Genomic DNA, 27,866 nt, shown 5'->3' with positions numbered 1-27,866 from the left:
CTTGGAGTCCAAAATATTGTTACTGGAGTCTGGGTGAGTGCCTCACGCTGATTTAGAGCACCATATTACAGCACTGTAGACAGAATCTTGGTGCTTTAGAGATGGGTCCTGAAATCTCATAAGGGAAGCAGAACACAGTTATAATCCAGACTCTCAGGATGTCAGTTTTACCACTGCCACAGAGGGTACCCAGGAGTAAACATGAACTTGGAGAAGAATACGGCAAACATTTTATAAAACTTCAATGTAAAGAAATTACTGGTATAACATTTAATATATTTACAGCTTACCTGCCTCCAAAAAAATCCCCAAAACACAATACAATTTGATTGATCTATTAGCCCAGAAATAAGACAGTAGGAGAAATATCTATCAAGGAGTTACACACTAAGGCCAGAGGATACACAAAAGCAAAATGTTGTTGGAGTAGGTATTTGGCATTAACAGTTAAGACACTGCTTGGGACACCCACAATCCATAAGATGGGGTACCTGAGTTCAAGTCTTGTTTCCGCTCTCAATTCCAGCTTCTTGCTAAAATACACCCTGGGAGGCAGCCGGTGAACATGCAAGGAGTTGGGCCCTTGCCAAGCCAACAGGAGACCCAGAATGAGTTCCAGGCTCCTGGCTCCAGCCTTGCCCAGCCCTAGCTGTTGTGGGTATTTGGAGAGTGAACCAATAGATGGGACATCTCCCTCTGTCAAATAAAGTTTTAAAAAGAAAAATGTTGCTTTATGACTCTGAGGAACTGGAGCTAAAAACAACTCAATGAATTATTATCAGCTTTCACTAGTGGGAACATACTAGACTGTCAAGAGAAAAAATTCCTATGCCTGAACTGTCAAAGCAGTATGTCATAGAGATCGATCATGCTCACAAAATTAAAATACTTAGTTTTGGGACTGGCACTATGGCACAGCGGGTAAAACTGCCGCCTTCAGTGCCAGCATCCCATTGGGTACCAGCTGAAGTCCTGGCTGCTCCACTTCCAATCCAGCTCTCCACTATGGCCTGGGAAAGCAGTAGAAGATGGCCCAAGTCCTTAGGCCCCTGCACCCATGTGGGAGACCCAGAAAAACCTCCTGGCTCCAGATCAGCCCAGCTCTAGCTATTGGGGCCATTTGGGGAATGAACCAGCAGATGGAAGACCTTCTCTCTCTGTCTTTCAAATAAATAATCTTTAAAACAAATACTTAGTTTTGTGATTTGTACTCATCCAAGGGAATTAACTCCCATGACCACTATATAACTGGGCCATTAAGCCAAAAAGTAGTTTGAAGATACTACCAGTTTACACAAGTTTCCTTACTTATGTGCTTTCTATTAGAGAAAAAACTATTTGGAGTGGGCTGAGTTTTTTTCCCCTTTCATCAGCAGAAAGTATGGCAATTCCAACATGTCCATAGGGTCACTTCACTCTGAAAAAATACTCTGCTTCTCAAAAGTACCAATAAAGTCACACTGAAAGAACTTAAGAAATGAAGAGCTTCCCCGACACGTGATCAAACATCTACTCACCACAATGATATCAGGATCAATTTTGTGAACTTTTGCAAGGAAAAAACCCAGCAGTGTTCTTTCTGTTGCGGCAACCTCAACCTTCACATTCTGTTAAATAAGAACATTCCAGTCACTGACTGTACTCTCAAGTATTGTACCTTGGTTTGCTGTTCAACCAAGGGAAGACTAGTTAGGGTTAAAAGAAACTTATCCATTTCAAACCTAAATGCAGCAATGAAATTCCTGATTCTAGGTTTTATGGTAATAATTGTGCAAAGTCTCTGAGGAGCTCATTCTAGTAATAAGCATGTGAATAAAGCAAAAATTTTTAAGTGCTAAGCAACATCAAGTGCAGACATGTCCCTCCACAGGGACATTCTTGAGCATCTGGACAGATTTTACAGCTCATAAATCAGACTACCTATCAAAAACATTACTTATTTTCCTATATAATCCCTGGTAGACTTCACTGTTTATGTATTTATCAGGCAAAGAAATCTCAAAGACTGTACAAAATAATCTCAAATAGTGGTATAAGAAAAAATAACAAACTAGACTAAAAACAAACACATGTTAAGAATTACAAGTGCTTTAAATATAAACGAAACCTATCTTTACATAAAAGGCTTTCACTTGGAATACTGAATACAAATGAGGTATTTAAAAGAATGATTCTAATTTTTTAAAAAATCTCTTAAAATGGATGTTGATAGGTATATGTTTTTTTTCTTTTTTTAAGTAGAAAAGACTCTATTTTAGGAGACAGAACGGAGAAAATAGAGACCAGGGGTTCACCCTCCAGGGCAGTGGGCAGGCTTTCCAGCTTTATGTTTTCTACAACCAGCTCTGTTTTTAAAAAGGCCAGTTTTACTCTAATAGAATTTTCCAATTCAGAGCATTTCATAAATCACAGACGAGCCTAATAGTCTCCCCCTCAACCACTGGACTTCTCAAGCCAATTTAAAATAAAATATATGGAACCTGACAAGATGGCTAATTTTTAAAATTTTTTTCAAGTAAGGACATTAAAAAATAAACCTACAAATTAATCAACACCATCATTTTATAAAAGATATGACATACTCTCCCCCACAAAAGAAATTCATATGACTGAATAAATTTACCTTTGTGAAAAACACCATACATCATTCTAGGCAACCCCCATACCCACCCCCGGATTTTTTTTATTAACCACTCATGAAAATTACTTCATGGAACAAACTGGGAGTTTAGCAGTCACTCACCAATGTTGGTCTGTCCATGTGAACATTGCCAATACAGGGCCCTGTAACATTCACAGTATTCCCAATTTCACTGGGCTTCCTTCATGGTGGGGAGGGTTCTACCCAACACTGTTCCCAAAGCAGGAATCATGTGATCATACATTTTGGAAAAGCTTCCAAATGAGGAATCTGAGGGAGGGTTTGTGCCTATTCATCTGTAAAATCCTATTGCTTTTAGGTGGTAAAACACTTAAACAAGGCTAAATAATATTTCTAGTTTTATATTTCTAACACATTTTAATGAGTTAATGCCATAGTCCAATCCAGCAGAACAGACCTACTAAATAATAGTCTGTTTATACTAGTCCATACCACCCTCCTATTTTCTCTCTTTACAAATAAATAGGTGTTTCATATTTAAAAGAAATAAATAGTTAAGTTCTTTACCTTTTCCTTAATGACTTCTGTGAAAGCATATGGGAAAATACAGTCCTTTGGTTTAGACACAACTATAAGAAGGAAAAAATAAAGATTTTAACATATATTTCAAGCACATTTTGACTGAATATTTTAGAATGGTAAATTGTCTTAAATGTAAATAAATCCCCTCCAATTCCTAGATTTAAGAGGATCAAGTATTTCCATTGGTCATGTTGTTAGACCTCAAAAGACTAGCCAAGCACATAAACCTATATCCCTACAATTGTTAAAAATGCTTTGATGGGGCCTGGCATTGTGGTATAGCAGGTAAAGCTGCCACCTGCAATGCAGGCATTCCATGTCGGTGCCGGTTCATGTCCCAGATGCTCCATTTCTAATCCAGCTCCCTGCTAATGGCCTGGGAAAAATCAACAGAAGATGGCCCAAGTGCATGGGCTCCTGCCACCCACATGGGAGACCCAGAAAAAACTCTTAGCTGCTACTTGCCCCAGCCCTAGTGTGTGCAGCCAGCTAGGGAACAAACCAGCAGATGGAAGACTGCTTGCGTGTTCGCTCTCGCTGTGTGTGTGTGTGTATGTGTGTGTGTCTGTCTCCCTTTCTCTCCGTAACTCTTTCAAATAAATAAATAAACATATTTTCAAAAACTCTTTGATGAAACACTTTTTATCTACTGAAGTCAAAATGGAGAATTTCTAAAAGGAAATTCCCTCATCAGCAAAGCCTCTACCAGCATTCTTTGGAGGAACTCAATTCAACTTTCTCCAAGTTCAAAAAGCTTTTAAAGATGACCAGTTTCCCCGACATACTGAACCGCTATTTGTAAAGGCACAGAGAAAATAAACATATGCATGCTGAAAGGAGCTAACGACCGCTCTCTTCCAGATATTTTCCAAAGTATTCTCATCATCATTCTTGTTCTGTGTTCCTAATAGTCAAGAAACCAAACAAAAGACGCTACTAAACCTAATCTCTAGTTCTGGGCTGAAAAAGACCTTAGGGAACGTAATAAATCAACAGTACTATTCCCTCTCCAAAGCACTGTTTTAACAACAAAATGCTTACTTAATGGCCAAACTCTAAAGACAAAGTATGTCAGAATATTTCTTGAAGACAAAAAAACACACGTAGGATTCTGTGGAATAATTCCACCCACCAAATTTTATGTATCACACAAACCAACTCCAATCTCCTCCCAAATATAAGTGGGCTTCAGGAACTTCATGGAAAATGAAATTAAAAGATCATTTTGGTTGAAAAAATTTTGAAACTGACACATGTATTTTCATAGTACACATTTTCCCATAAACCTCCTGAAGACCCCAGCTAGGCAAACATGCATTTGTTCCTTTATTCCTAAGCATGGTGCCTCGTCACACAGCAAACTCTGGCCAGGCTCCTAAACTGGCTTCACGGATGACACAGAAAATCGTCAAAGCCTAACTCTGACATAGAAAAACTACTCAGCCCCACGAGTGAGTACTGGAATCGAAAAATGATGTAGAACTAGCGCAGGAATGTGCTCCCAGAACAAAACAGACCAGCTGAAATGGAGACAACCAATCCAAAACAACTTGGTTTACACGACTGAAAAAAACCTTAAGCAACATGCTTGCACTACTCTTGAAAACAATTTTTGAAAACCAAGTTACTGATTTAACAGCTGGAGGAAAAAAGAAGAAAATGCAAATCAAGCCGTTAGTGAACCAGCTTAAAAAAACACGTACCACAGAAGTGTGACTGGAAGGGGGGCTGTGGGGGCGCCTTATCCAGGGCAAAACTGTGATGGACCAAAGCGGCCACAGCGATAATCTGCAAAGCAAGCCAGAAAAGGATCACAGGGCAGATGCCCACAATGGATTCTGCATTCTCCCCCCAATCCACCAACAAAATAAAAAGTATACATTTTAGTACTCAAGAACACTTGTAACTATTTACTATGTAAATAGTTAAGCAAATTACAAAAGACAATAAAATTAACTCACATATATACCCATCATCCAGTTTCAACTACCAAATTTACCTATGCCAAACCCACTTCCTGTGTCCCCTCAGAGTATTCTGAAACAAAATCTAGAAGTATAATTTTATCAGGAAATAATTGAGCATGAATCTCTTAAATAGCAGTTTTCAACCTTGGCACTATTGACATCTTGGGCCTAATAATTCTTTGCTGTGCGGCTGTCCTATGCACTGTAGATTATCTAGCAGCATCCCTGGCCTCTATCCACCAGAGGCCAGCAGTACCATACCCCAGGCCCCAGGCCGTGATCATGAAACAGTCTCCAAACATTGCCAAAATCTCACCCAGTTGAAAACAATCCCTCCAAACGGTAAGGCTTTTAAAAATGAAATCATAATACAAGTAGTAACTCTTTAAAATCATTAAATATCCAGGCAAAATTTAAGTTTTCATGCTTTCCAAATTATCTACATTTAATTACCAAATAAAGCCTACACTTTACAAATGGCTAATATGTAAAACTACAGGTACAATCCTGCCCCATGTGCCATTTCCGTGAAATTGCAATTTGCTGAAGATACTGAGTCGCTTGTCCTACAGAATGGCTCAGAATATGGATCTTACAGATTTTATCCTAACAATGTCATTTAACATGTCCTTTTTTCTCTGTACTGCCTGTAAATTCACACTTGGACCTAAAGGCTTGATCAAAATCAGGTTCCAATTTTGGCAAGAATACTCTGGAGGTGCTACTGATTACCTCTCTCAGAAGGCACAGGCACATAATGTCTACTTATCTCTAGTTCGGTGATATTAGCAGTCACTAGTGACCATTACCTAAATTCATTATTTGAGTGGGGGTTGAAAAACTGTAATGGCCGGTGCCACGGCTCACTTGGCTAATCCTCCACCTGCAGCGCCGGCACACTGGGTTCTAGTCCCTGTTGGGGCACCGGATTCTGTCCCGGTTGCTCCTCTTCCAGGCCAGCTCTCTGCTGTGGCCTGGGAAGGCAGTGGAGGATGGCCCAAGTGCTTGGGCCCTGCACCCACATGGGAGACCAGGAGGAAGCACCTAGCTCCTGGCTTCGGATCGGTGCAGTGCCAGCCGTAACGGCCATTTGGGGTGTAAATCAACGGAAGGAAGACCTTTCTCTCTGTCTCTCTCTCTCACTGTCTAACTCTGCCTGTCAAAAAAAAAAAAAAGAAAAACTGTAATACTCCATTTTCCCATGATCATTTCTTAGCAGGAAACCTTCCACAATGAGAAACTTCCATCAAGCAATTATTTGGTTACAGAGAGGTAGAGTATGCATTCAGAAAACTGAGGAAAATTCTCCATTTACCCAATTTTCAAAATAATCGTTGGTTCCCTAGCTTCCCTCACAAGTGACTCATGTGGCAGTGTCATTACTGACAGTATTAAGAACACATGGATTTGAGATATTTCCATCTGCAGTTTTTCTTCTAATAATCACATTCCCCCAATTTTGGCCAGAAGTTTCCAGAGTCCTTCAGACATAACTGCAGTACATGTTAATATCATCTTGCTTTCTAATGTAACGACATGTTCCAGACTTATCTCAGACACTTCCTGCCCTGCATCAGCCATTTCTCCTCAGAATCCTATGTGCTTTATTTGGAAACAGTAGACGGAAACCTCACTCTGGGCACTAGGAGATGAATACTTCTTTAAACTAAGTACTAATTAAATCATTTCCAAACATTTAACAATTGCCTCTGGTCATGTACTCTATTCTTTTAGCTTTCTCTAGTGTTCATCTTTTTTTCTTTTTAAGATTTATTTATTCATCTGAAAATCAGAGTTACAGAGAGAGAGAGAGAGAGACCAATCTTTCATCTACTCATTTACTCCTCAGATGGCCACAATGGCCAGGGCTGGGCCAGACCAAAGCCAGGAGCCAAGAGCTTCATCTAGGTCTTCTACCTGAGTGGCAGGAGCCCAAGCACTTGGGCCATCTTCTGCTACTTTTCCCAGACCGTTACCAAGGTGTTGGATTGTAAGTGGAACAGCCGGGGCTTGAACCAGTGCCCATTAGGGATGCTGATATCGCAGCTGGCAGCTTTACATGCTATGCCACAGTGCCAGCCCTCATCTACTCTAATAACAATTATTAAAATATCAAATCACATGGTAAAAGTAAAGCACTGAAAACACTGCTAAAATGCCATTTAAAAGACCCCCACCAAGGTCAAAAGGCCTTAGAAAATTTAAAGAAGCTCTCACTGACCAAAGCGATATCGATGCTGACATTTATATATATAGATGCCAGCATCGTGGCATGGCAGGTTAAGCAGCCAGTATCTTACATGGGCTCCGGCTCAAACCCCGGGCTGCCCCACTTCCAATCCAACTCCCTGCTAATGTGCCTGGGAAAGCAGCAGAAGTGCGTGGCTCTCCACCCACACAGGAGACCTGGATGAAGTTCCTGGCTCCTGCCTTCAGTCTGGCCCAGCTCCAGCTATTGCAGCCATTTGGGGAGTAAAACAGCGGATGGAAGATCTCTCTCTCTGTAACCCTGTCTTTGAAATAAATAAAACAATCTTTTTTTAAAAAAGTAACGATGAATGCAATAGACTTAAACAAGCTAAAATATATACATATATATAAAACTCTCATGCTCATAGTGATATTCCATAGAAAAGGAAGTAAAAAAAGTAACAAAGTCTCATCTCCACTGCACGTAATGTAGGCCAACTTCCTACTCAAAAAATATGCAATGAGGGACCAGTGCTGTGGCACAATAGGTTAAAGCCCTGGCCTGCAGAGCTGGCATCCCATATGGGTGCCAGTTCAAGTCCTGGCTGCTCCACTTCAAATTCAGCTCCCTGATGTGCAGGAGAGGAAGGCCCCCCTGCACCCACATGGGAGACCTGAAAGCAGCTTCTGGCTCCTGGTTTCAGACTGGCTCGGCTCTGGCCATTGCGGCCATTTAGAGAGTGAACCAGCGGATGGATGACCTCTCTCTCTCTCTACCTCTCTGCCTCTACCTCTCTTTGTAACTCAAATAAACAAAATAAAATAAAGCTTAAAAAGCATAAATAAATAGGCAGTGAAAGACAAAGAATTAAGTATTTATCCTATCTCTCCTAAACAAACACTACAGCGTAACCAAATAATGTTGGTTAGTGAAGAAAAATTGACATTATAGAAAAATTTAACTGATAATTATAGACAGAATTAGAAAACCACCATTTTCAAATTCCTAATGAAGTAACTAATCCACACAAAAACAACTAATAAATGAAGCCAACAGACCAGTGGTAGGGATAATGTTACCCCCAAGTCCCTACCCCAGGGACATCTGGCTGTGTCTGGAGACATTTTTGGTTGTCAGAACCAGGAGCAGGGGTACTCCTGGCATCTAGCACATAGAGGTCAGGGATGCTGCTAAATGTCCCAAACACACAGGGCAGCACCTCACAACCAAGAACTACCCAGCACCAAATATTTTTAGTTCGAAGTTAAAAAATAAAAACTCGCATTAGATGAAAAGCTGGAGAAATTCACAATGGTTATCACATGAACCCTTCACAGCCTCACTAACAGCAATTTAACCAGACACTATTCCTTTTGATATGAAGTTCGCTGTACTATCTATATAAAGTATTTTGACTAAAAAAAGGTGAACCTGAATCCAACTGATCTTTTAAAATGAACTTACAGAATACACAAAAAGGAAGAAACGAGGAGAGGCCAATGTCCTTTTTCTATAAAAGGCAGAGAGTAAATATTTTAGCCACTGCAGGCCATATGGTCTCCATTAGGACCATTCAACTCTGCCACTACAGTGAAAAAGCAGCTGTACATATGCTGTGTTCCAATGAAACTTCATTTTAAAAAAACAGGTAGGAGGCTGGCACTGGCCCACAGGCCACTGTTTGCCAATCCCTGATACAGAGGAAGAAAGAAGTCCAATGACAAGACAATAAAACAAATAAAGAAAATAGGACATTTTATGAGACAACCAACAGTGATCTCTAATTATTCAATGAAAACAACTACTGGGGCCAGCACTGTGGCGCAGTGGGTTAACACCCTGGCCTGAAGTGCCAGCATCCCATTTGGGCGTCAGTTTGAGACCCGGCTGCTCCACTTCTAATCCAGCTCTCTGCTGTGGCCTGGGAAGGCAGTGGAAGATGGCCTGGGTCCCTTGGGCCCCTGCACCCGCTTCGGAGTCCTGGAAGAGGCTCTTGGCTCTGGATAGGCACCGCTCGCTCTCTCGCTCTCTCTCTCTGCCTCTTCTCTCTCTCTCTGCCTCTTATCTCTGTGTGGCTCTGAATTTCAAATAAATACATAAATCTTTTAAAAAAGAAAAGAAAACAACTACTGGGGGTGAAAGGAAGCCTTTTCCATTTAAGAGACATTCAAGAAGCATAAAAATTATATAAAAAAAATTGGGTCTGGCGCAGCGGTATAGCGGCCACTTGAGTGTTGGTTCAAGTCCCGGCTGTTCGACTTTCAATTCAGCTCCCTACTGGTGCACCTGGGAAAGCAGCAGAGGATGGCCCAAGTGTCTAGACCCCTGCACCCACATGGGAGACCTGGATGAAGCTCATGGCTTCAGCCTGACCCAACCCCAGCCATTGTGGCCATTTGGGGAGTGAACCAGCAGATGGAAGATCTCTAACTCTACCTTTCAAACAAATAAATAAATCATTTTAAAAATTAAAATATTAAGTTTAAAAGGAAGAAAAAATAAAATAACATCACTGACTCAAACCAACTGTTAATAGACATTGAAAGAAATGGAGTAATGTAATTATGGACTTAGTATTTTAGATTACAGCAAGAAATCACTGTTAAGGTGTGTTCATGGCATGAGGGCACTTCAAAAATGTTTACACAGAGACTGAATTCAAAGATCTTTTTGGTGGGGCCAGTGCTGTGGCTTGTTGTCCTAACCCACCCCGTGCAACACCTGCATCCCATTTAAGGACCGGCTGCTCCTCTTCCGATCCAGCTTCCTGCTAATGTGCATGGGAAGGCAGTTAAAGATGGCCCAAGTGCTTGAGCCCCTGCACCCACGTGGGAGATCCGGATGAAGCTCCTGGCTTCAGTCTGCCCCAGCCACTGAGGCCATTTGGGGAGTGAACCAGCAGATGGAAGAACCCTCTCTGCCTCTGCCTCTCCCTCTCTGTAACTCCACCTTTCAAGTAAATAAATAAATCTTAAAAGAGAGATCATTATGGTACAAAAAAATTGTAATCCACACACAGTTTTTTTCATAAAACTTGTTTTCATGAACTTTAAGACTTCTAGTATGCAGATTTCAAAAATTTTTTTCAACAAAATAAGCTTACCTTCTATTTCCATTTATCCACAAACTTTCTGAAGTTCCCTAGTATTACATCAGAAAGTGTACGTTTTGAGAGAGGTGTACCAAGGCATGTAGGGGTAAAACGACACAAGGTCTGGTCTGAGACTAGCTCTGAAATACTCCAAGTTAAAAAACAAAAGCAAGAGTATAAGCAAATATGACAGAATCTTGCTAACCGCTGAATATGAGTGACTGGTACCGGAAGTTCACTGAATTAGTCTGTGTCCATTTAAAGTTCTCCAGAATAAAAACTTTAAAAACAAAACAAGGCCAGTATCATTAGCATTTAAAAACATAAAAATCCCAACACCAGACCAAAATTCACATCATTCTCCAAAATGCAGTTTGGAAATGAATTAAGTATCCTTTCCCCTCCAAAAAAGGACAATGTTCCCTTGTAAAAAAGCCAAACACGTTCGGCAAGAATTACAATTAAGGCACAGGTACAAAATTTGCCTTATTTCCTCACCTCATTTTGATGGCTCTTTGCATTCTGCATAGTCTTCATGCTGAAAGACATCACCACAAGTGGGGGAGGACTGACATCTTTGACGACATTCACCAAGTCTGGTTTCAAAGCCATTGCCTCAACTTTGCACCAACTGACTGACTGATTCAAGAGTTCTGAAAGAGAACAGATACAACAATATTTCCTGGAAAAGAAAAGCTATGATAATTAAGAAATCTGTGATTAACTGCGATATTCAATTCTGTCTTCTAATAAGAATAACATTCTATAACATCTAATAAAAATAAACCCTACTGTTGGGTAGTACACAAGCCCTTGTACATATGCTCATTTTTTTGAGAAAAAGGTCCGCAGCTTTCATCAGATTATCCAAAGAATCCAAAATGAATTTTTACAAAACCACAACAGTACTTTGGAGAAATCACAGAACATTTTTAAAAGATTCATGAAGACCAAACAGAGTATCACAGGTGTAAATACTGACAAACATCAGGTAACAGGCCAAACAAGCACTATACACTTCGGGGTCATCATTCCCCACATCAGCCAGGTTGGCAGTACACACAAACAACAACACAAAGACACAAAGAGGAACACGCCCCAAATGACTGCCTGGGCTAAAGCCTCCCCTGGAAAAGTACCTGGTATTATAGATACACATGATTCCAAATGTTTTTCCTACACCCACGCAAGAAAAATCTTGAAGAAACATACACACAAAAAAGGAAGTAGACACACTAACATAAGTAGATCAATCTCTAAAGTTTCCTTTTAAAAATCACATCAGCAACCCACTTAGCATTCAGAGTTAGGTTTTTCCTTACGTGGATTTTTTACTTCAAGCCAACACGGTCCTTTGATCTTTCTGTTCATCAAAAATAATTCTAAGCTGGACGTGTTGGTCCCAAATACATGAGAAAAAGTTTCTCCTTTCAAATCCTGAGGAAGCTGTGGCAATTCAGCCTGAAAAGGCAAAAAAAAAAACCCTCTTGTTTAAAACTATTACTTCATACTTTTCAAAGTCTATATTTGAAATAAACAAAAGCCTCTCTATGAAGCACCCGAAGAAACCCCTTTTCATATATATGAAGCGTAATTTGCTATAAATGAAATCCAAAACAATTCACAGTAGGAGACAAAAACAATTCACAATGACAAAATAATGCATCTTGATGATATCCATTAGAAGAAAAATAGGCCAAGAAACTCCCCAAAAAGAGAATTTCTGTCCAGAGCAGTACAGGCCTTGCTGACAAAGAATAGCAAAATAAGTACAACTGCATTACAAGAATCAAAGCAGTAGAGTGGGACTCGTTGAAAATGCTTCCATGGTACTTTTCATTACCACTGCAGAAACATTTCTTAAAAGTTTCCCTCTTCCAACATTGTGGGATCAACACTAGAAAGAGGTAAACAGAGGTTAAGGTCCAGCTAATTAACATCCCACAGCAATGACCTTGCCTGTCACAGGAGCATGAGGAGCACTATAGCACTGCTACTGACACTCCTCTCTCACCTTTCCACTGTTCACAAGAGACACTTCAACAGCCTAATGATGTCCAGCTTCATCATGTGGCATTCATTCCACTTGACAAACAGCCATGCTGCTTCAATTTATTTATTTTAAGATGCATACTTGAAAGCAGAGAAAAGCAGTATAACCTGCTATGTACTTAATTTTATCCATTTCAATTATTCATTACTGCACAAGTCCACCTCTGTGAACTGTGGGCTTGAGGAACCCTGACAATACTGTTAATTGAAAGCCAGCTGAAAGCTCAAAAATGGAAAAATGTCATTTTCAACCAAAACCCAGTAATTTTCTTTGTTTGACTTACCGAGTATCTAACTTCTAAGTACTCAGATTTTTCTGGAACATCAGGTACCTCAAAAGCATAGTTCTTTTCCACTATCTAGGTAAACAGATATTTTAAAAATCATTAAGATAAAGTTTCTACAAATTAAATTGACTATTATTACATATACAATACAAGCTCCTGTATTTAATCATTAGAAATCTAGCGATCTTACAGAATATAAGGGAAGTAGTCAAAAGGCACCCTTTCTCATTTCAACTGAGACTTAATACACCCAGTGACAAAACTCTGCAAGTACTGCTCTTAAACTTAGAAATATTTGCTTTCAACACAAGTAATCAAATGCTTTTTCAAAGTTAATGCATTATGTCATTAGCTAATATTTGATATTAAGTAATTCCATCTTATTAGAATAGTAAATGATTAGCATTATAACTAGAGCATATATTTACTTAGCATTAGTTTTATGTCAAGAACTATTCTAATCTTTTTTTAAAGATTTATTTATTTATTTGAAAGTCAGAGTAATACAGAGAAAGAGGAGGGAAGGGGGGAGGGAGGGAGGGAAGAAGTGGGGGGAGAGAGGTCTTTCATCTGCTAGTTCACTCTCCAGTTCACCGCAATGGCTGGAGCTGCACCAATCCAAAGCCAGGAGCCAGGAGCGTCTTCTGGGTCTCCCACATGGGTGCAGAGAGCTAGATCAGAAGTGGAGCAGCCAGGACTCAAACTGGAGCCCTTATAGATTGCCGGCACTGCAGGCAGTGGCTTTATACCCACTATGCCACAGAGCCGACCCCTAATCACTTATTATGAATTCACTGAACTCTTCTATTCCATCTGCTGGTTCACTCTCCAGACGGCTGCAATGGCCAGAGCTGAGCCCATCCAAAGCCAGGAGCCAGCAGCTTCTTCCACGTCTCCCACACGGGTGCAGGAACTGAGGCACTTGGGCCATCTTCTACTTCTTTCCCAGACCATAGCAGAGAGCTGGATCTCAAATGGAGCAGCCGGGACTCAAACCAGCGCCCATATGGGATTCCAGTGCCGCAGGAAGAGGCTTAGCCAGTACACCATAGCACCAACCCCCAACAACTCTTAAAATACGGCCCCACTTCTCAGATGAAGAAACAGGTACAGAGACATCACTCAGCACATGTTCAAGGTAAGACTTTTGCCTTAACTTCAGCAAAGCATCCTCCCTCCCTTACTGCAGCCACTATTTTCCTTTGTTAAGAAAACCATCAGGTGCCAGTATTGTGGTGTAGTGGGTAAAAGCCACTGCCTGTGATGCCAGCATCCCACAGAGGTGCAGTTTTGAGACCCAGCTGCTCCACCGCCAATCCAGCGCCCTGCTAATGTGCCTGGGACAGCAGCAGAGGATGGCCCAAGTGATTGGGCTCCTGTACCTGCATGGAACGCCTGGAAGAAGCTCTTGGCTTTGGCCTGCCACAGCACTGGCCATTGCGGCCATTTGGGGACTGACCCAGTAGATGGAAGATCTCTCTCACTCTTTCAAGTAAATAAACAATAAATATTTAAGAAGAACATTTCAAGTATTAATTTATTTATTTGAAAGGGAGAGTGACAGAGCCAGAGAAAGGTATTTTACATCTACTGGTTCACTCCCCAAATCTGGCCACAGCCAGGAGTGGTCAGGCCGAAGTTAGCAGCCAGGGACATCATACCAGTCTTTCTTGTAGGTGGCAAGAACCCAAGTACTTGGATCTTTATCTGCTGCCTCCCAAGTGCATTAGCAGGAAGCTGTGTTGGAAGCAGAGAGTAGCCAGGAGAGGAACCAAGAACCTCAATATGGGATGCTAGTGTCCCAAGCAGCAGCTTAACCTGCCACACCACAACACCCACCCCTGTGATCATTTTTAACAGTGGCTTTGGGGCCAGCACTGTGGCCGTAGCAGGTAAAGCCGCTACCTTCAGTGCCGGCATCCCATGTGGGTGCTGGTTCAAGTCCCAGCTGCTCCACTTCCTATCCAGCTCTCTGCTGTGGCCTGGGAAAGCAGTAGAAAATGGCCCAAGTCCTTGGGCCCCTGTACCCGCAGAGCAAGACCCGGAGGAAGCTCCTGGCTTCGGATCGGTGCAGCTCTGGCCATTGAGGCCAATTGGAAAGTAAAGCAGCAGATGGAAGGCCTCTCTATGCCTCTCCTCCTCTCTCTGTGTAACTCTGCTTTCAAACAAATAAATAAATCTTAAAAAAAAAAAATGGTTTCAGTCCCCACAATTATTCCCAAAGGCATCAACATCTCAATGAAATCAAGATAATTTATCATATGAATCACATGAATAAGATTCTCATTCTATTAGATACAGCATCTTGGTCCCTGATTTTTAAAGACAAAACCTTACTTAATCTTCTAACCAATAATACAAACAAGATTAGAACAGTTTCTCCTCTGCTTCAGAATAAAAGCACAAAATATGTTACAAGCACTGGAGACAACTAATTTGCTATGAGTTATCTTTCATGCAAATTAATGTTTTTTTTTAAGCACTATAAAGAATTGTATGAATCTAACACTATTTTTACATTCATATCTATGAAATTTTCACTCAATGTATTATAACCATGCAGAAGGCATTGTGCACAAAGCACATAGACAGTAACCATTTGCTAAATCAGAAAATGAACAAATAGAGCTGAAAAAAATTAATCACCAAATACTAACCTTGGACTTGAATTTCATGATTCTGTATTTTGTTGCTATTTTCTCATCAAACTCATCATAAACATCCTTCATGGTAACTGAAGTTCCTGTTTCTTTCTCTGTATTTAGATCCATTTTCTGTTCTCCCATGGAGAGAGGGATAGAGGGGAAAAGATGTTTGTACATAAGATCTTCTCAACAACCAAAAATTCAAGTCTAAATCAATTTTCATCCACATGCATTTAAACATTTAACACTAACCGAACAGTGTAACATGAGTTCAAACACACAGACCCCAAAAATGTACTACACCCAATGCCCAATTCTCCCAAAGACATTAGAAAAGGGAACCAGAAGTAAAGATGACCAAGAGCTCCACAATTCAACAGAGGGAGAACTAGGGCTGAGTCTGGGACAGGATCAGGGATGTTAAGCTTCAACAGAAGTGAAGGAGCAAATGGAACTGACCTTGTTAAACGGCCATGCAAAGTGTTACTGCTGCCTGTGCAGCAAAGGCATGAAAACTGGACCAAACACCATGTCACATTTTGAAGCTTTATGGTACCGACCCCAATTATTATGGAAATGAGGGGTGAGGGAAAAGACAGCATTAGACACACTAAAACTCAGACATCTGTACACTCTACCAAGATAAAAAAGTGAGTCCTACTTTGCCCACTTTTCCAAACCTCTAACAGAGATGCTGACAATCAGTGGTCACTAAGCAATCAAGAAGAAATATGCATCAGAGCTATGGAGAACGCATACGCTGTTCCAGCACAGGATTAGTGGCAGAACACACAATGAGTGACAGATACAACTACCAAGAACAAAAGGCTGATCAGTAAGTTTTACCATTTCACGGGGAAGGAAATAGAGTGTTCTCTCAATGTTTTTCACTGTAACACAACAGCTCACGTGGGTTTTGGCTGATTCAATCCAAACCTTGCCAAACAGAAATACCACACCTAAAGAAGCAGGAAAATCCATGAGAAAAGGAGTATTTCAATTACATTACATTAAAGGGGCAATATGAAAGACTCACAGAACGTCTCCACACATTTATATGTTCATGATAACTCATTCTGACAGCGAATTTCTATCTACTGCCCACACTCCAAGACCAGCCAGTTCTCTACTCAGCATTTCTGCCACCCTACACTATTACAACAATACAATCTGTGACCACTGGAAGGACAGGGGACAGAATATTTCTTGAACTTGATATAACCATGTTCCCTATGTAACGAAAGAGGATTACCCAGATTAAAAGAAACAAAACAAACTATTCTCCAACAAATCTCATCTCATATTTAAGCCTCTTGTGAGAACTTATGAATCTGAGAATTTTCATTTTTTTTAGCATTAGTATTTACTGATAAAAACTAGTATTCCTGCATCAGGATAATTACGGGGTATGTTAGTCATTTTCTATATATAACAATGTGCTTGAGAAAAACATAATTCATTGCATATCTCATGTTCCATGTAATAAATATCTCCTAATAGATTTCTACTATTATCTCCTCTTTCACCCTTTCTACCTCATACGCTACTTGGAATATCTGGCTAGGTAGCATTCATAAAGTTCTTTCTCATCTAATTCAATTTAACAATTGATTTCAAAATCAAATCAGTAAGCACTCATTTGAGATACCTAAGCAAGTATACTAAAAGTAAAAACATGCTTTTGGAGGTATCAAGTCATTGTACATGAAAATAGGCCATCAAGAAAGGACTTCAATGATTTAATACTCAACCCAAGAGATAGGTCACCGTGCAAATCCAGGGCTCCATGAATTAGACAACAGTGATCAACATAGCCACTCAACGCAGCTGTTTATCCGAGATACTAAGAAAATCTGGCACACGCGAAGGCTACTGTTCACAAAGCCAATTACCCCAGTTTCACAAGACAGCTCATCAGTGTTTCCTTTTGTCACTTGTTCTGGGAGAAATAAAACCACCTAAGAATTTTCATTTCTGCAAATGATTAAAATTCTTCTAACAGTTGTGTGTTTTTCAACTGGGAGGGGGAAGAGGCGGAGGGGGGAAGGGAAAGGAAAGGGAGGACTGTGGGGATCATTAAGAAAGGGGAAAAAAATCACAGTAGCTCAGAAAATTAAAAGTCATCCTTCCAACAGTTAAAGATGAAAAAACAAAATTCCATGCAAAGAAAAATAAAGGCACTAATATTGGATTCAAAGATTCAAATAGCTCATTTTACAGTCAGACTAATATCACACTTCATGCAACACATTTGACACTGTTTATGCCTCATTTGCCACAAAAAGATCATGGTAAACAAAGATTACACTCCCCCCAAAGTTACTAGCTGAAACCAGGTGCAGTCAGGATTATTCAACCTTGAAAAAGTCATAATGAAGACAGGATATCTTCCCATATGCAAAGAGTTAGATTCTTTTCATAATTATGGACCATTCAGCAACAACTGACTGACTGAGAATCTGTCAGAAAGTGAGAAACAATACCAGGATCTTTGGGAGTACTTCGTTTTTATTAGCAGCATTGATTTTACTACCTGCTGTCACGATGAAACTGTTCAACTCTGAGATTAAAGGACTTTTTTTATGCTTATTTAACCCACTGGCATCAAAAAACAGAAAAGTCGTGCCAGAGCAAAGGATACAACTTGAGAAGTACCGTGAAACAGTAGAATGGATAGAGGGGGAGAAGCCCAGAGCTCATTCCCTCGATTTTATCTTTTAGTCTCCATTTCCTCCTAAGTGAGCAACTAGACTGGAAGACCTCTGAGGCCTTCTCCTGACTTAGAAATTTCATTTTACCTTAGCTTCTGGATGATGGGCCAGTAACAGATTACTACCTCTTTTAAGTGAAAAAAAAAAAAAGGAGAATTAATGGAAAATTTTTCCCAATATTGGTTGAAAAAGTCTATCAATGACTACGGTCAGCACATTGAGTTCAACAACACATATCCTAAATTGGTTGCTCTGCAAATACAGCTGTGCTTCAGTGCTGCACTCTTAACCTCTAACACTTACCACTGCAGGCCACCACTGACCACCAGAAATTCCTGTGATGGCAGAATTGTTCTGTTTCTGGGCCATCCAGTATGGTACCAACTGGCCACACTGTGGCCACTGAGCCCCAGATATGTAGCTATGGCTGAGAAACTGAATTTTAAATTTCTTCCATTTTAAATCATTTAAATTTAAAGGGTAATGGATGGCCAATGGCTACCATAGTGGACAGTGCAGCTCTACAAAACAGCACTGTTTACCAACACGAGTATCAACCAGTAAACCAAACACAGAAATAATACAGTCATTTTCACAAAGGAAAGAAAGATTGTTGTTTCTTAACATTCTGATCCTCAGGAACAGACACTGGCAATCTGATGCTTACAGGTATAGTTACACTGGGGAGAGCCCGCTACACACTACGGCATTACGCATTACCCTACACTGCTACAAGGCTTCAAGAGGCAAACTCAGTAGCAGCAAATACACCTCTAGTACTCTGAAACCTTTCACGTGCATCTGCAGGATAGCTGACCACTGTGCGGTTTATTCAATAAATAGCTTAGTTACTGAATACCTGCTATGCTATATAATAATATATTGGATACCTACTATGTCCCTGGTATTGTGCTGAATGCTGGAAATGAAAGATTACAATCCTCCAGGAGCTTAAAGGCTTTGGAGGAAAGGAAACACAGATTGAGATCATTCCACAATAAAATGACAAACACTACAATGGAAAGGGTATGATGGGGTCGCAGGGAGGCTCTGAGGCCCATAGGAGGTTTAGGAGATGACACTTGGCCTACACTGTGAAGAATGAGTCAGATGAGGGCACTTCTGACAATAAACACTAGGAGTAAAGGGACACTAGGTATAAAGGCAGCAAGGTTCATACAAATATAGGGAACCAAATTCCTAGGGCACAGAATTCATACAAGGCAGGCATCAGAAGCCTTACTGAGCAGCATGGATTTTCTGTTGTAGGCAGCAGTCGCTGAGGATTTCCTCCAATGTGGAAATGACATGGGCAGAGTTCCCTTCTGATCAATCACTCTAACAGTAACATGGACAAGGATGGCTGAGAGATCAATTAGCAGGTAGGTGCAATGATTTTAGTAGGCAAGAGATCAAGGCTGGTGGTTATGAGGGGAAAGAGAAGACAGGGTGTCTATTTTAAGAGCAGAAAACCAAAAAGATTGGAAAAGTAAGGAAAGGCAGAGACTCAAGGATGGCTTTGATGGGACCATTAACCAACACAGGGAATAAAATAAGGTACTGAGCAGATACACCAAAGTACAGGCACTAGAACTGGCAAGAGCAGGCCCAGCATGTGCACACCTCCAGGGTGGTCATGTGAACAAGTCGTTTCCCGAGCTTGTATAACAGGGCAGCCCCGAGGTTCAGCAATGGATGGGAAATCATTTGCTCAGCCCCATGGAATCATACCTGCAGCATACCTTCCAGGAGAGAATAAGAAGTAATCAAAGAGATGACAGGGTCGAATCCAATCACCTCACCCTAGCTAAAACTTCTAAAACTGTTGATATCTTTACCCAAGAAACTAAGACTTGGCAGTGTGCTACTTTAGTGCACAGCTTATAGCGATGCTTCTGTCCTCCCCCACCATTAACATGTTTCCTGTTTCCTGGTACGATCACCATCTGACCGTCCTGAAGATAACTTTGGCCTTCAGGTCTTCCAGTTCATATTCACTCTTCTTAGTCATATACTTGCTTTATGGACACCTTAGGTACTCCCTCTGTTTCCACTGCAAGCAGTTTCTAGCAAACTACTTGAAAAAACACACTTCGCATATACAGACGCAGATCCAAAAGGGGACACAACTACGAGCAAGCCGTAACTCTCTATACCGTATTTTATATTAATCTGAAAAAACTTGTCAAGTGTAGTCCCCACAATGAAGAAGGGCTCAGAGAGGCATATAAGGAAGCCTAGTTTTGTTCCAGTCAAGAATTTGGATGACTTGAGAATTACTTTTGATTCTTTTTGTCAACACTCCCCCCCCATCATATTCATCAACAACTTTGTGTCAAAATGCATGTGAAATGTCTTCACTTCTCTCCTCCTCCCCAGTCACCAGGGCCCAAGTAACTAGCACCCATGCCCTAGACTGACACACCTCCAAGGTTTCCACACTCCTCCACCACCCCACTCCGGCCCAAACCCTGCTCACATATGCGTACATGCACTACACTCCACACAAACCCGCACAGTCCTGTTAAAATGTAAGCCTAACTAAGTATGTGACCATCACCCCTGCACTAAAAACCCTCCAGTGTCTCCCTGCTGCTCTTTGAATAAGATTTAAACTCGCTGATACGCTTTCAAGGTCCTTCATTATCTGGCCTTTGCCTTTATCTCCAAATTCATGCTATACCAATGTTGTCACTTCGCTATTACTATGCTACAACCACACAGGCCTTCTCCTTCCCTGTGCCAGGCCTCTGCACGTACAGGTTCGCCAAGCTGAAATGCCCTTTCCTCAGCTCTGCAAGAGCCTCAAATGTCAGTCGAGGGGCCTCTCCTCAGATAAGCCTTCCCTGGCCATCCCCTAGTTTCCTTTACATCATTTACCACTTTATCTTATTTACTGCTAAGTTTCCACCACCCATTCCCACCCTAACACAATGTAAGCTCCGTGACATTGTAGGGAATTTGTCCAGCTTGTTCACCTCATCTCAGTGCCTGCCACACAACAGGTGTTCAAATTTTCCAAATAAAGATACAAATTAGGGGCCGGTGCTGTGGCACAGGTTAATCCTCCGCCTGCGCTGCTGGCATCCCATATGGGCACCAGTTCTAGTCCTGGCTGCTCCTCTTCGGATCCAGCTCTCTGCTATAGCCTGGGAAAGCAGTAGAAGATGGCCCAAGTCCTTGGGCCCCTGCACCCATGTGGGAGACTGAGAAGAAGTTCCTGGCTTCAGATCAGCGCAGCTCCAGCCATTGCGGCCATTTGGGGAATGAACCAATGGAAGGAAGACCTTTCTCTCTGTCTCTTCCTCTCACTGTCTGTAACTCTACCTCTCAAATAAATAAATAAAATCTTTAAAAAAATACACAAACTAGTGACTGATTCCATTTAAAGTTCATTCCTATAACTTCAAAGACATCAGTGGTGAACTATAAAAACCACGTAGAGCTAACTCATTTTTTGGAATAAGAATCCTGAAGGATTATTCACATCACAGCTGCTCTCCATCAGGGTGGCTCACACACTTCACAACGAATGAGTACTACTCTCCTAAGATGCAAGCAAGAAAGGACAGAGCCTGTGCCAGTTATAACCACTACAGTATTTAATGGAGCCGGTCTGGGTTAAAGGCATATGGTAATCTCATGTATGATTACCTGGTTGGTTGTACTGATCTTCATAAGCATCCAGCCAATAAAACTGGAACACTTGTTCTTCATCTGCCCCTTTTACCAACGGGAGGTGACTGGAATCCACATGAACTTCCACTTCCTGAGCTGACAAACTGCTGTCATCTTCCTGATCAATGTCCCAACAGGAGACATCTGGCAGGAAACTTCCTCTGCAAAAATCACATTTTCAAAAACCTCTCAACAATCCGACAGACTACTTATGGTGCTATTTGCCAGAAAAGTCATAAAACACTCTTACAAGTAAGACGTGCTCTCTCTGCCAGGATCTGCCACGTCTTGCACTGCCTCTGCTGGCTCACTCTCTTGCGCCCATGTCTTGGCAGCAACAGGCTCTATGTCCACCTCCTCGGACTCCATGGGCTCATCAAAGTCGCCATCTTCAAACTCCATTGCCCCTGGCTCCTGCTCATCTTCTCGTGGCTCTCCCTGCACCACATCTCCTGTAGGCATCATTATACATCCCCATCATGGGGCACAAAAAAGGCTTCCCCAGCAACAAAATGGCAGCCTACCCCCTTGTCTTACACTGCTCAAATTTCTCTTCAATTTCCAAATTGGGTATTTTTCACTTTTACGGCTAGGAATTCAAATCTTTCACATTTAAACTTGCCATCACAATACCCTGGAAATCACCTCCACTTCCTCTATCCCGGGACCTCCATTTCTGACAGCAATGGCTCAACGCGCTTGTACTTCGGACTTACCAACAAACTCGGCACGTTTATGAGGAGCAGGAGTTAATGGAGGCACCTTCCCGACGACAGGGGAAGCAGATTTTCCTGAAGGAACTGCCTGTGAATGTTTTTAAACGTTTAGTCAGTTAGACCTGCATGCTAAAAATATGCAACTGTCCTACCCTGACCACAGATAATGACAGCTCCCATTTATAAAAAGATTTTATGTATCATTAATGTAACAGCTTCAATTATTTTACTGTTACCCAGGTTTACAAAAAAATACTTGTTTCCAGGAGGAAAATTATGGCATTTAGCACAGCTGTAATACCTATAATAAACACATACTAGCTACTACAAAATTTACTATGAAAAAAAAGCAGGCACACGCTATTTTTGAGATACATGAAACTATACACTGAATGGCAGTCCTAATTTAAAACAAAAATAAAAAACAAATTCAAAGGCATTTCCCTGAGAAAAGCAATGAAATAAATATAAGCAATATTATAAATCCAGACTGAAAGTATTTCAACATGCTTTACCTTGGAGGGACGCACAGAAAAAGGATTCAGCGACGCTCCAAGGGATCTTTTCTTCTTTGGTATTATTACAGGTGGTGGAGTTATCTGAGGTGTCTAACAGGATGAGTAAGACAGACATTCACTGCCACGCTTGGTTTACCGCATGATAGAGAAAGTGTATTTCTTCACTCATCAAAGCCTAGTAAGTAAAGCATTTTTCCCCCTACCTGTCCCCCCCAATCTACATTCACGCATGGTGGTTACTATAGCAACAATGCTATAGAAATTACTAGAAAAACAGAACAGATATTGAATCCCCCCCCCCACCATTTTCTCCTTTTTAAAATTTAACATAGTCTTTCACTTATCCTTCCAGATTATTACATTTAAAAACTGTCCAGCTAGAACTCCATGATGTAAATATTAGTGTTTCTAGTCAATGGTCATGTAGAAAGTAGTACACCTCTGAAAAAGAGATGTCTTTACGGGAAACAGCCAAATTTCAAATTCACAGTGCCACTGGGCCTACTCGAGCTCTCCCAGGGATGGCTCACTGGCTCTTCCCTCACTCCCACTCAGCATTTCAGATGAGGATCTCACGCCTGATTGTGCAGATTGACAGGTTTCAATCTATTTAGGGAACATACATTACAGCAACCAAACACAAGCAGTGAGCACTCAGAGAACTGACTCCTGGATGTATTCCTACGTCAAACACACCCACACAGCTTTATCTACAAAATCACATAGCTGTAACAGCTGGAAACTTCTCACCTAAACTGAGGAAAAGAAACCAATCTGAAGGACTTGTTTTTAATTTTTATGCATTTCCATTGGTGGTGGCAGTATCTGCTTTTTTTTTTAATTCCAGCAATTCTGTTTGGTAAAATTACTAAACTGTTTATTTTTTTTAAAGATTGATTTATTTATTTGAAAGGCAGAGCTACAGAAAGAGGGAGATGGAGACGGAGACACACACACACACACACACACACACACACAGAGGGAAAGAGGGAAAGAGAGGGTAAGCAGAGAGGAGATGGAAGGGGGGTAGGGAGAGAAGGAAGGAGCGAGGGAAGAGAGAAGGAGAGAGAGAGAGATCCTCCATCTGATGGCTCACTCCCTAAATGGCTGCAATGGCTAGGGCTGGACCAGGCCAAAACAAGGAGTGTAGAACTCAATCCAGGTCTCCAACGTGGGTGCCAGGGGCCCATATAACTGGGCCGATTTCTGCTGCTTTCCCAGGAGCATTAGCAGGGGGCAGGAACATAAGTGAAGCAGCCAGGGCTCAAACTGGCACTCCAACACCACAGGCAGTAGCTCAACATGCTGCTCCGCAACACCGGCCCCAATCATGTAATTGTTTCTTCAGCTTACGACCCCTACATATTTTACAATTCCCAGAGACTCACTTACCTCAGTGTTCAGATCCTGTAGGATGTCCCCAAGTAGATCATCCTTGGACAAGTCTACAGCTTTCTAGAAATTATAAGGCAAAGTAAAATGAGAAAGCCAAACACTAAATGTTTACCTCAGACCATACACATGTGTATGAAAGAAAGAATCCAACCAATCAGTCCTTGCCTCTTCATTCCTCACTGACTGCTACTCTACCACTCATAGATTTTAAAAACCATATGTGTATACATAAATCATAATCTATACCTTCCATTTTTTGTTTTTATCCTCATTCCATGATCTTCTTGCTAACCTCTAAAATTAAACAATTTAACTTTCCTGTTCAGTTTCATTTTCTGTCTCCGATGTTCCAACCACTGAGGTACCTACATTCATTTGAAATCTACATTTGACTTAGTACGTGAAATTGGGGAAATGTTACTCAAATATTTCTTAGGCATCTACTATCTGTATAATCAAATATGAAATTCACTTCGCAAAGGAAAAGACAAATGATAAAGAAACTACAAAACTCACATCTGCGGTTTTCTTTCCAGCACCAGCAATGAGCATGGTCTTGATATTGTTTGGTTTTGTCACTGAAGGCTTCTTTACATTCCTCTTGCCTTTGCTGTGTGTTTTAACATCCTTTCCTATAGGAATAAGTTATTTAGAAACATGTACCAGCAAAAATCAAAATGGATAACTAAAAGCCCAGTCACCTGCTTTGCAGATGAAGAACTCACAAGAAAAATGCTAAGAATTCAAAATTAAGGGCCAGTGCTGCGGCATAGTGGGTAAAGCCACTGCCTGTAGTGCCAGCATCCCATATAGGCGCTGGTTCGAGACCCAGCTGCTCCATTTCTTTTTTCTTTTTTTTGACAGGCAGAGTGGACAGTGAGAGAGAAAAGAAAGACAGAGAGAAAGGTCTTCCTTTGCTGTTGGTTCACCCTCCAATGGCCGCCATGCTGCGGCCAGCGCACTGCGCTGATCTGAAGGCAGGAGCCAGGTGCTTCTCCTGGTCTCCCATGGGGTGCAGGGCCCAAGCACCTGGGCCATCCTCCACTGCACACTTGGGCCACAGCAGAGAGCTGGCCTGGAAGAGGGGCAACCGGGACAGAACCCGGCGCCCCGACCGGGACTAGAACCCAGCGCCCCGACCGGGACTAGAACCCGGTGTGCTGGTGCCGCTAGGTGGAGGATTAGCCTATTGAGCCGCGGCGCCGGCCCTCAGCTGCTCCATTTCTAATCCAGCTCTCTGCTATGGCCTGGGAAAGCAGTACAAGATGGTCCAAGTGCCTGGGCCCTTGTGTACCTGCATGGGAGACCTGGAAGAATCTCCTGGTTCCTGGCTTTAGATCAACCCAGTTCTGGCTATTATGGCCATTTGGGGAGTGAACCAGCAGATGCAAGATCTCTCTCTCTACCTCTGCTTCTCTGTAACGCTTTCTTTTCTTTTTTTTTTTTTTTTTGACAGGCAGAGTGGACAGTGAGAGAGAGAGACAGAGAGAAAGGTCTTCCTTTTGCCGTTGGTTCACCCTCCAATAGCTGCCGCGGCCGGCGCGCTGCGGCCGGCGCACCGCGCTGATCCGATGGCAGGAGCCAGGAGCCAGGTGCTTTTCCTGGTCTCCCATGGGGTGCAGGGCCCAAGCACTTGGGCCATCCTCCACTGCACTCCCGGGCCACAGCAGAGGGCTGGCCTGGAAGAGGGGCAACCGGGACAGAATCCGGCGCCCCGACCGGACTAGAACCCGGTGTGCCGGTGCCGCTAGGCGGAGGATTAGCCTAGTGAGCCGCGGCGCCGGCTTAACACTTTCAAATAAATAAATAAATAAATCTTCTAAAAAAATAATTCAAAATTCTCTGAGATTTTATACAAGGTACACAGTAAGAATCTTTTCAGTGTGCTTATTTCAAGAAAATCCGAACCAAATATCATAACAAAAATTGATGAAATACCAGTCAAACATCAGGATGAGTTAACTGTGACTATTTAATTGCTACTGTTAGTATAAATTTAAAAATTTTTTGCAAGTAGACGCACAGGTAGTACTTAGCCTAGCAGTTAAGATTCCCCCAATCTACAATGGAATATTCGGGTTCAATACTGGGATACAGCCCCTTGCTAAAGCAGATCCTGGTGAGGCAGCACTGATGGCTCAGTGATTCTACAACCCACATGGAAGGCCCGCCCATATGGGAGACATGGATTCCAGTTCCATGCTTCTGGACTTTGCCTTGCCGGTTGCCATTTAGGGATTAAACCAGCAAATAGGAGTGCTTACCCTAACGCATGCGTTTTCCCTCCCTCCTTCTCTCCATACCTCCCTCTTCCTTCCTTCTCCAGCTTCTCAAATAAACTTAAAACTTTAAAAAAGTAGTGGATTAAGTTTGTTTGGAATTAAAAAAAGTTAAAGCTAATCTGAAATTAAGAGATGAACCTAGTAGTATCCTTCATTTGGTTATCTATGTAGCTCTATACTGAATCTAACAGGACAACTCAACAATAAAGAAATGATAGCCAGTTATGAATATTCTGACTTCTTCCTATGAATAACAGCAACCAGATGCACACAACATGCCATCTCAACACAAAACAACACAGAAACACTTGTTCATTAAAGGCCAACTTTCACCATATATTCTCTCTTATGGCCATGTGTAAATCACCTACAAAGTTTTCTAATACTGTCAGTTTTAAATTCTAATTCATTTCAGAATATTGATCTCAAAAAAAAAAACCTCCACTGAATAAGATAGTATGGTACAAACACATGCAGAGACAAGATGAAACAGAAAATATGTCCAGAGAAAGACCTAACTACTTATGGAAATCTAGTAAATAATAAACATGGCATCTTGTATCACTGGGAAAAAGATGGATTTTATAATAATTAGTGTTATATAGCCATTTGTAAGGAAGTAAATCAACATAAATGCCATATGAATCACATATCAAAATCCTTAAAAATGAAAATGCTCTGGCCAGCGCCACGGCTCACTAGGCTAATCCTCTGCCTGCGGCACTGGCACCGCTGGTTCTAGTCCCAGTTGGGGTGCCAGATTCTGTCCCAGTTGCTCCTCTTCCAGTCCAGCTCTCTGCTGTGGCCCAGGAAGGCAGTGGAGGATGGCCCAAGCCCGCATGGGAGACCAGGAGGAAGTACCTGGCTCCTGGCTTCGGATCGGCGCAGCATGCCAGCAGTAGCGGCCATTTAGGGGGTGAACCAACGGAAGGAAAACCTTTGTCTCTGTCTCTCTCTCTCTCACTGTCTAACTCTGCCTTTCAAAAAAAAAATGCTCCAAGTGCTTGAACATACATAAACAGTTATTAATCTCATGAAAAGGTGCTCAACTCCATGTGTAAAAGAAATGCAAACAAAAATACACTGAAATACCACTTCTCACATACCAAAGTGGCAAAAAATCAAAAGTTTGACAACAGATTCTGTTAG

At 41.6% G+C, this 27,866-nt stretch overlaps 1 protein-coding gene across 4 annotated transcripts in view; it reads right to left on the bottom strand.

Moving 5' to 3' along the window:
• Nucleotides 1-27,866, bottom strand: part of POLA1 (DNA polymerase alpha 1, catalytic subunit) — a 330,362-nt gene that overhangs the window by 287,490 nt on the left and 15,006 nt on the right. For all 4 annotated transcript variants that reach the window (XM_008272470.5, XM_089324875.1, XM_089324876.1 and 1 more), the window contains exons 5-18: nt 24,952-25,067; nt 24,433-24,495; nt 23,038-23,130; nt 22,523-22,610; nt 22,057-22,258; nt 21,783-21,967; nt 16,264-16,376; nt 15,430-15,546; nt 12,770-12,844; nt 11,756-11,894; nt 10,932-11,086; nt 4,888-4,972; nt 3,170-3,231; nt 1,518-1,607 (exon numbers count right to left, since the gene is read on the bottom strand). In XM_008272470.5, the coding sequence (XP_008270692.3) occupies nt 1,518-1,607; nt 3,170-3,231; nt 4,888-4,972; nt 10,932-11,086; nt 11,756-11,894; nt 12,770-12,844; nt 15,430-15,546; nt 16,264-16,376; nt 21,783-21,967; nt 22,057-22,258; nt 22,523-22,610; nt 23,038-23,130; nt 24,433-24,495; nt 24,952-25,067 (1,583 nt within the window). The remainder of the gene's footprint in view (nt 1-1,517; nt 1,608-3,169; nt 3,232-4,887; nt 4,973-10,931; nt 11,087-11,755; nt 11,895-12,769; nt 12,845-15,429; nt 15,547-16,263; nt 16,377-21,782; nt 21,968-22,056; nt 22,259-22,522; nt 22,611-23,037; nt 23,131-24,432; nt 24,496-24,951; nt 25,068-27,866) is intronic.

Source organism: Oryctolagus cuniculus, chromosome X, assembly GCF_051225735.1.
Source record: "Oryctolagus cuniculus isolate XC-2025 breed Fujian yellow rabbit chromosome X, ASM5122573v1, whole genome shotgun sequence".
Lineage (NCBI taxonomy): Eukaryota > Metazoa > Chordata > Mammalia > Lagomorpha > Leporidae > Oryctolagus > Oryctolagus cuniculus.
This window is presented reverse-complemented; position numbering and strand designations above follow the sequence as displayed.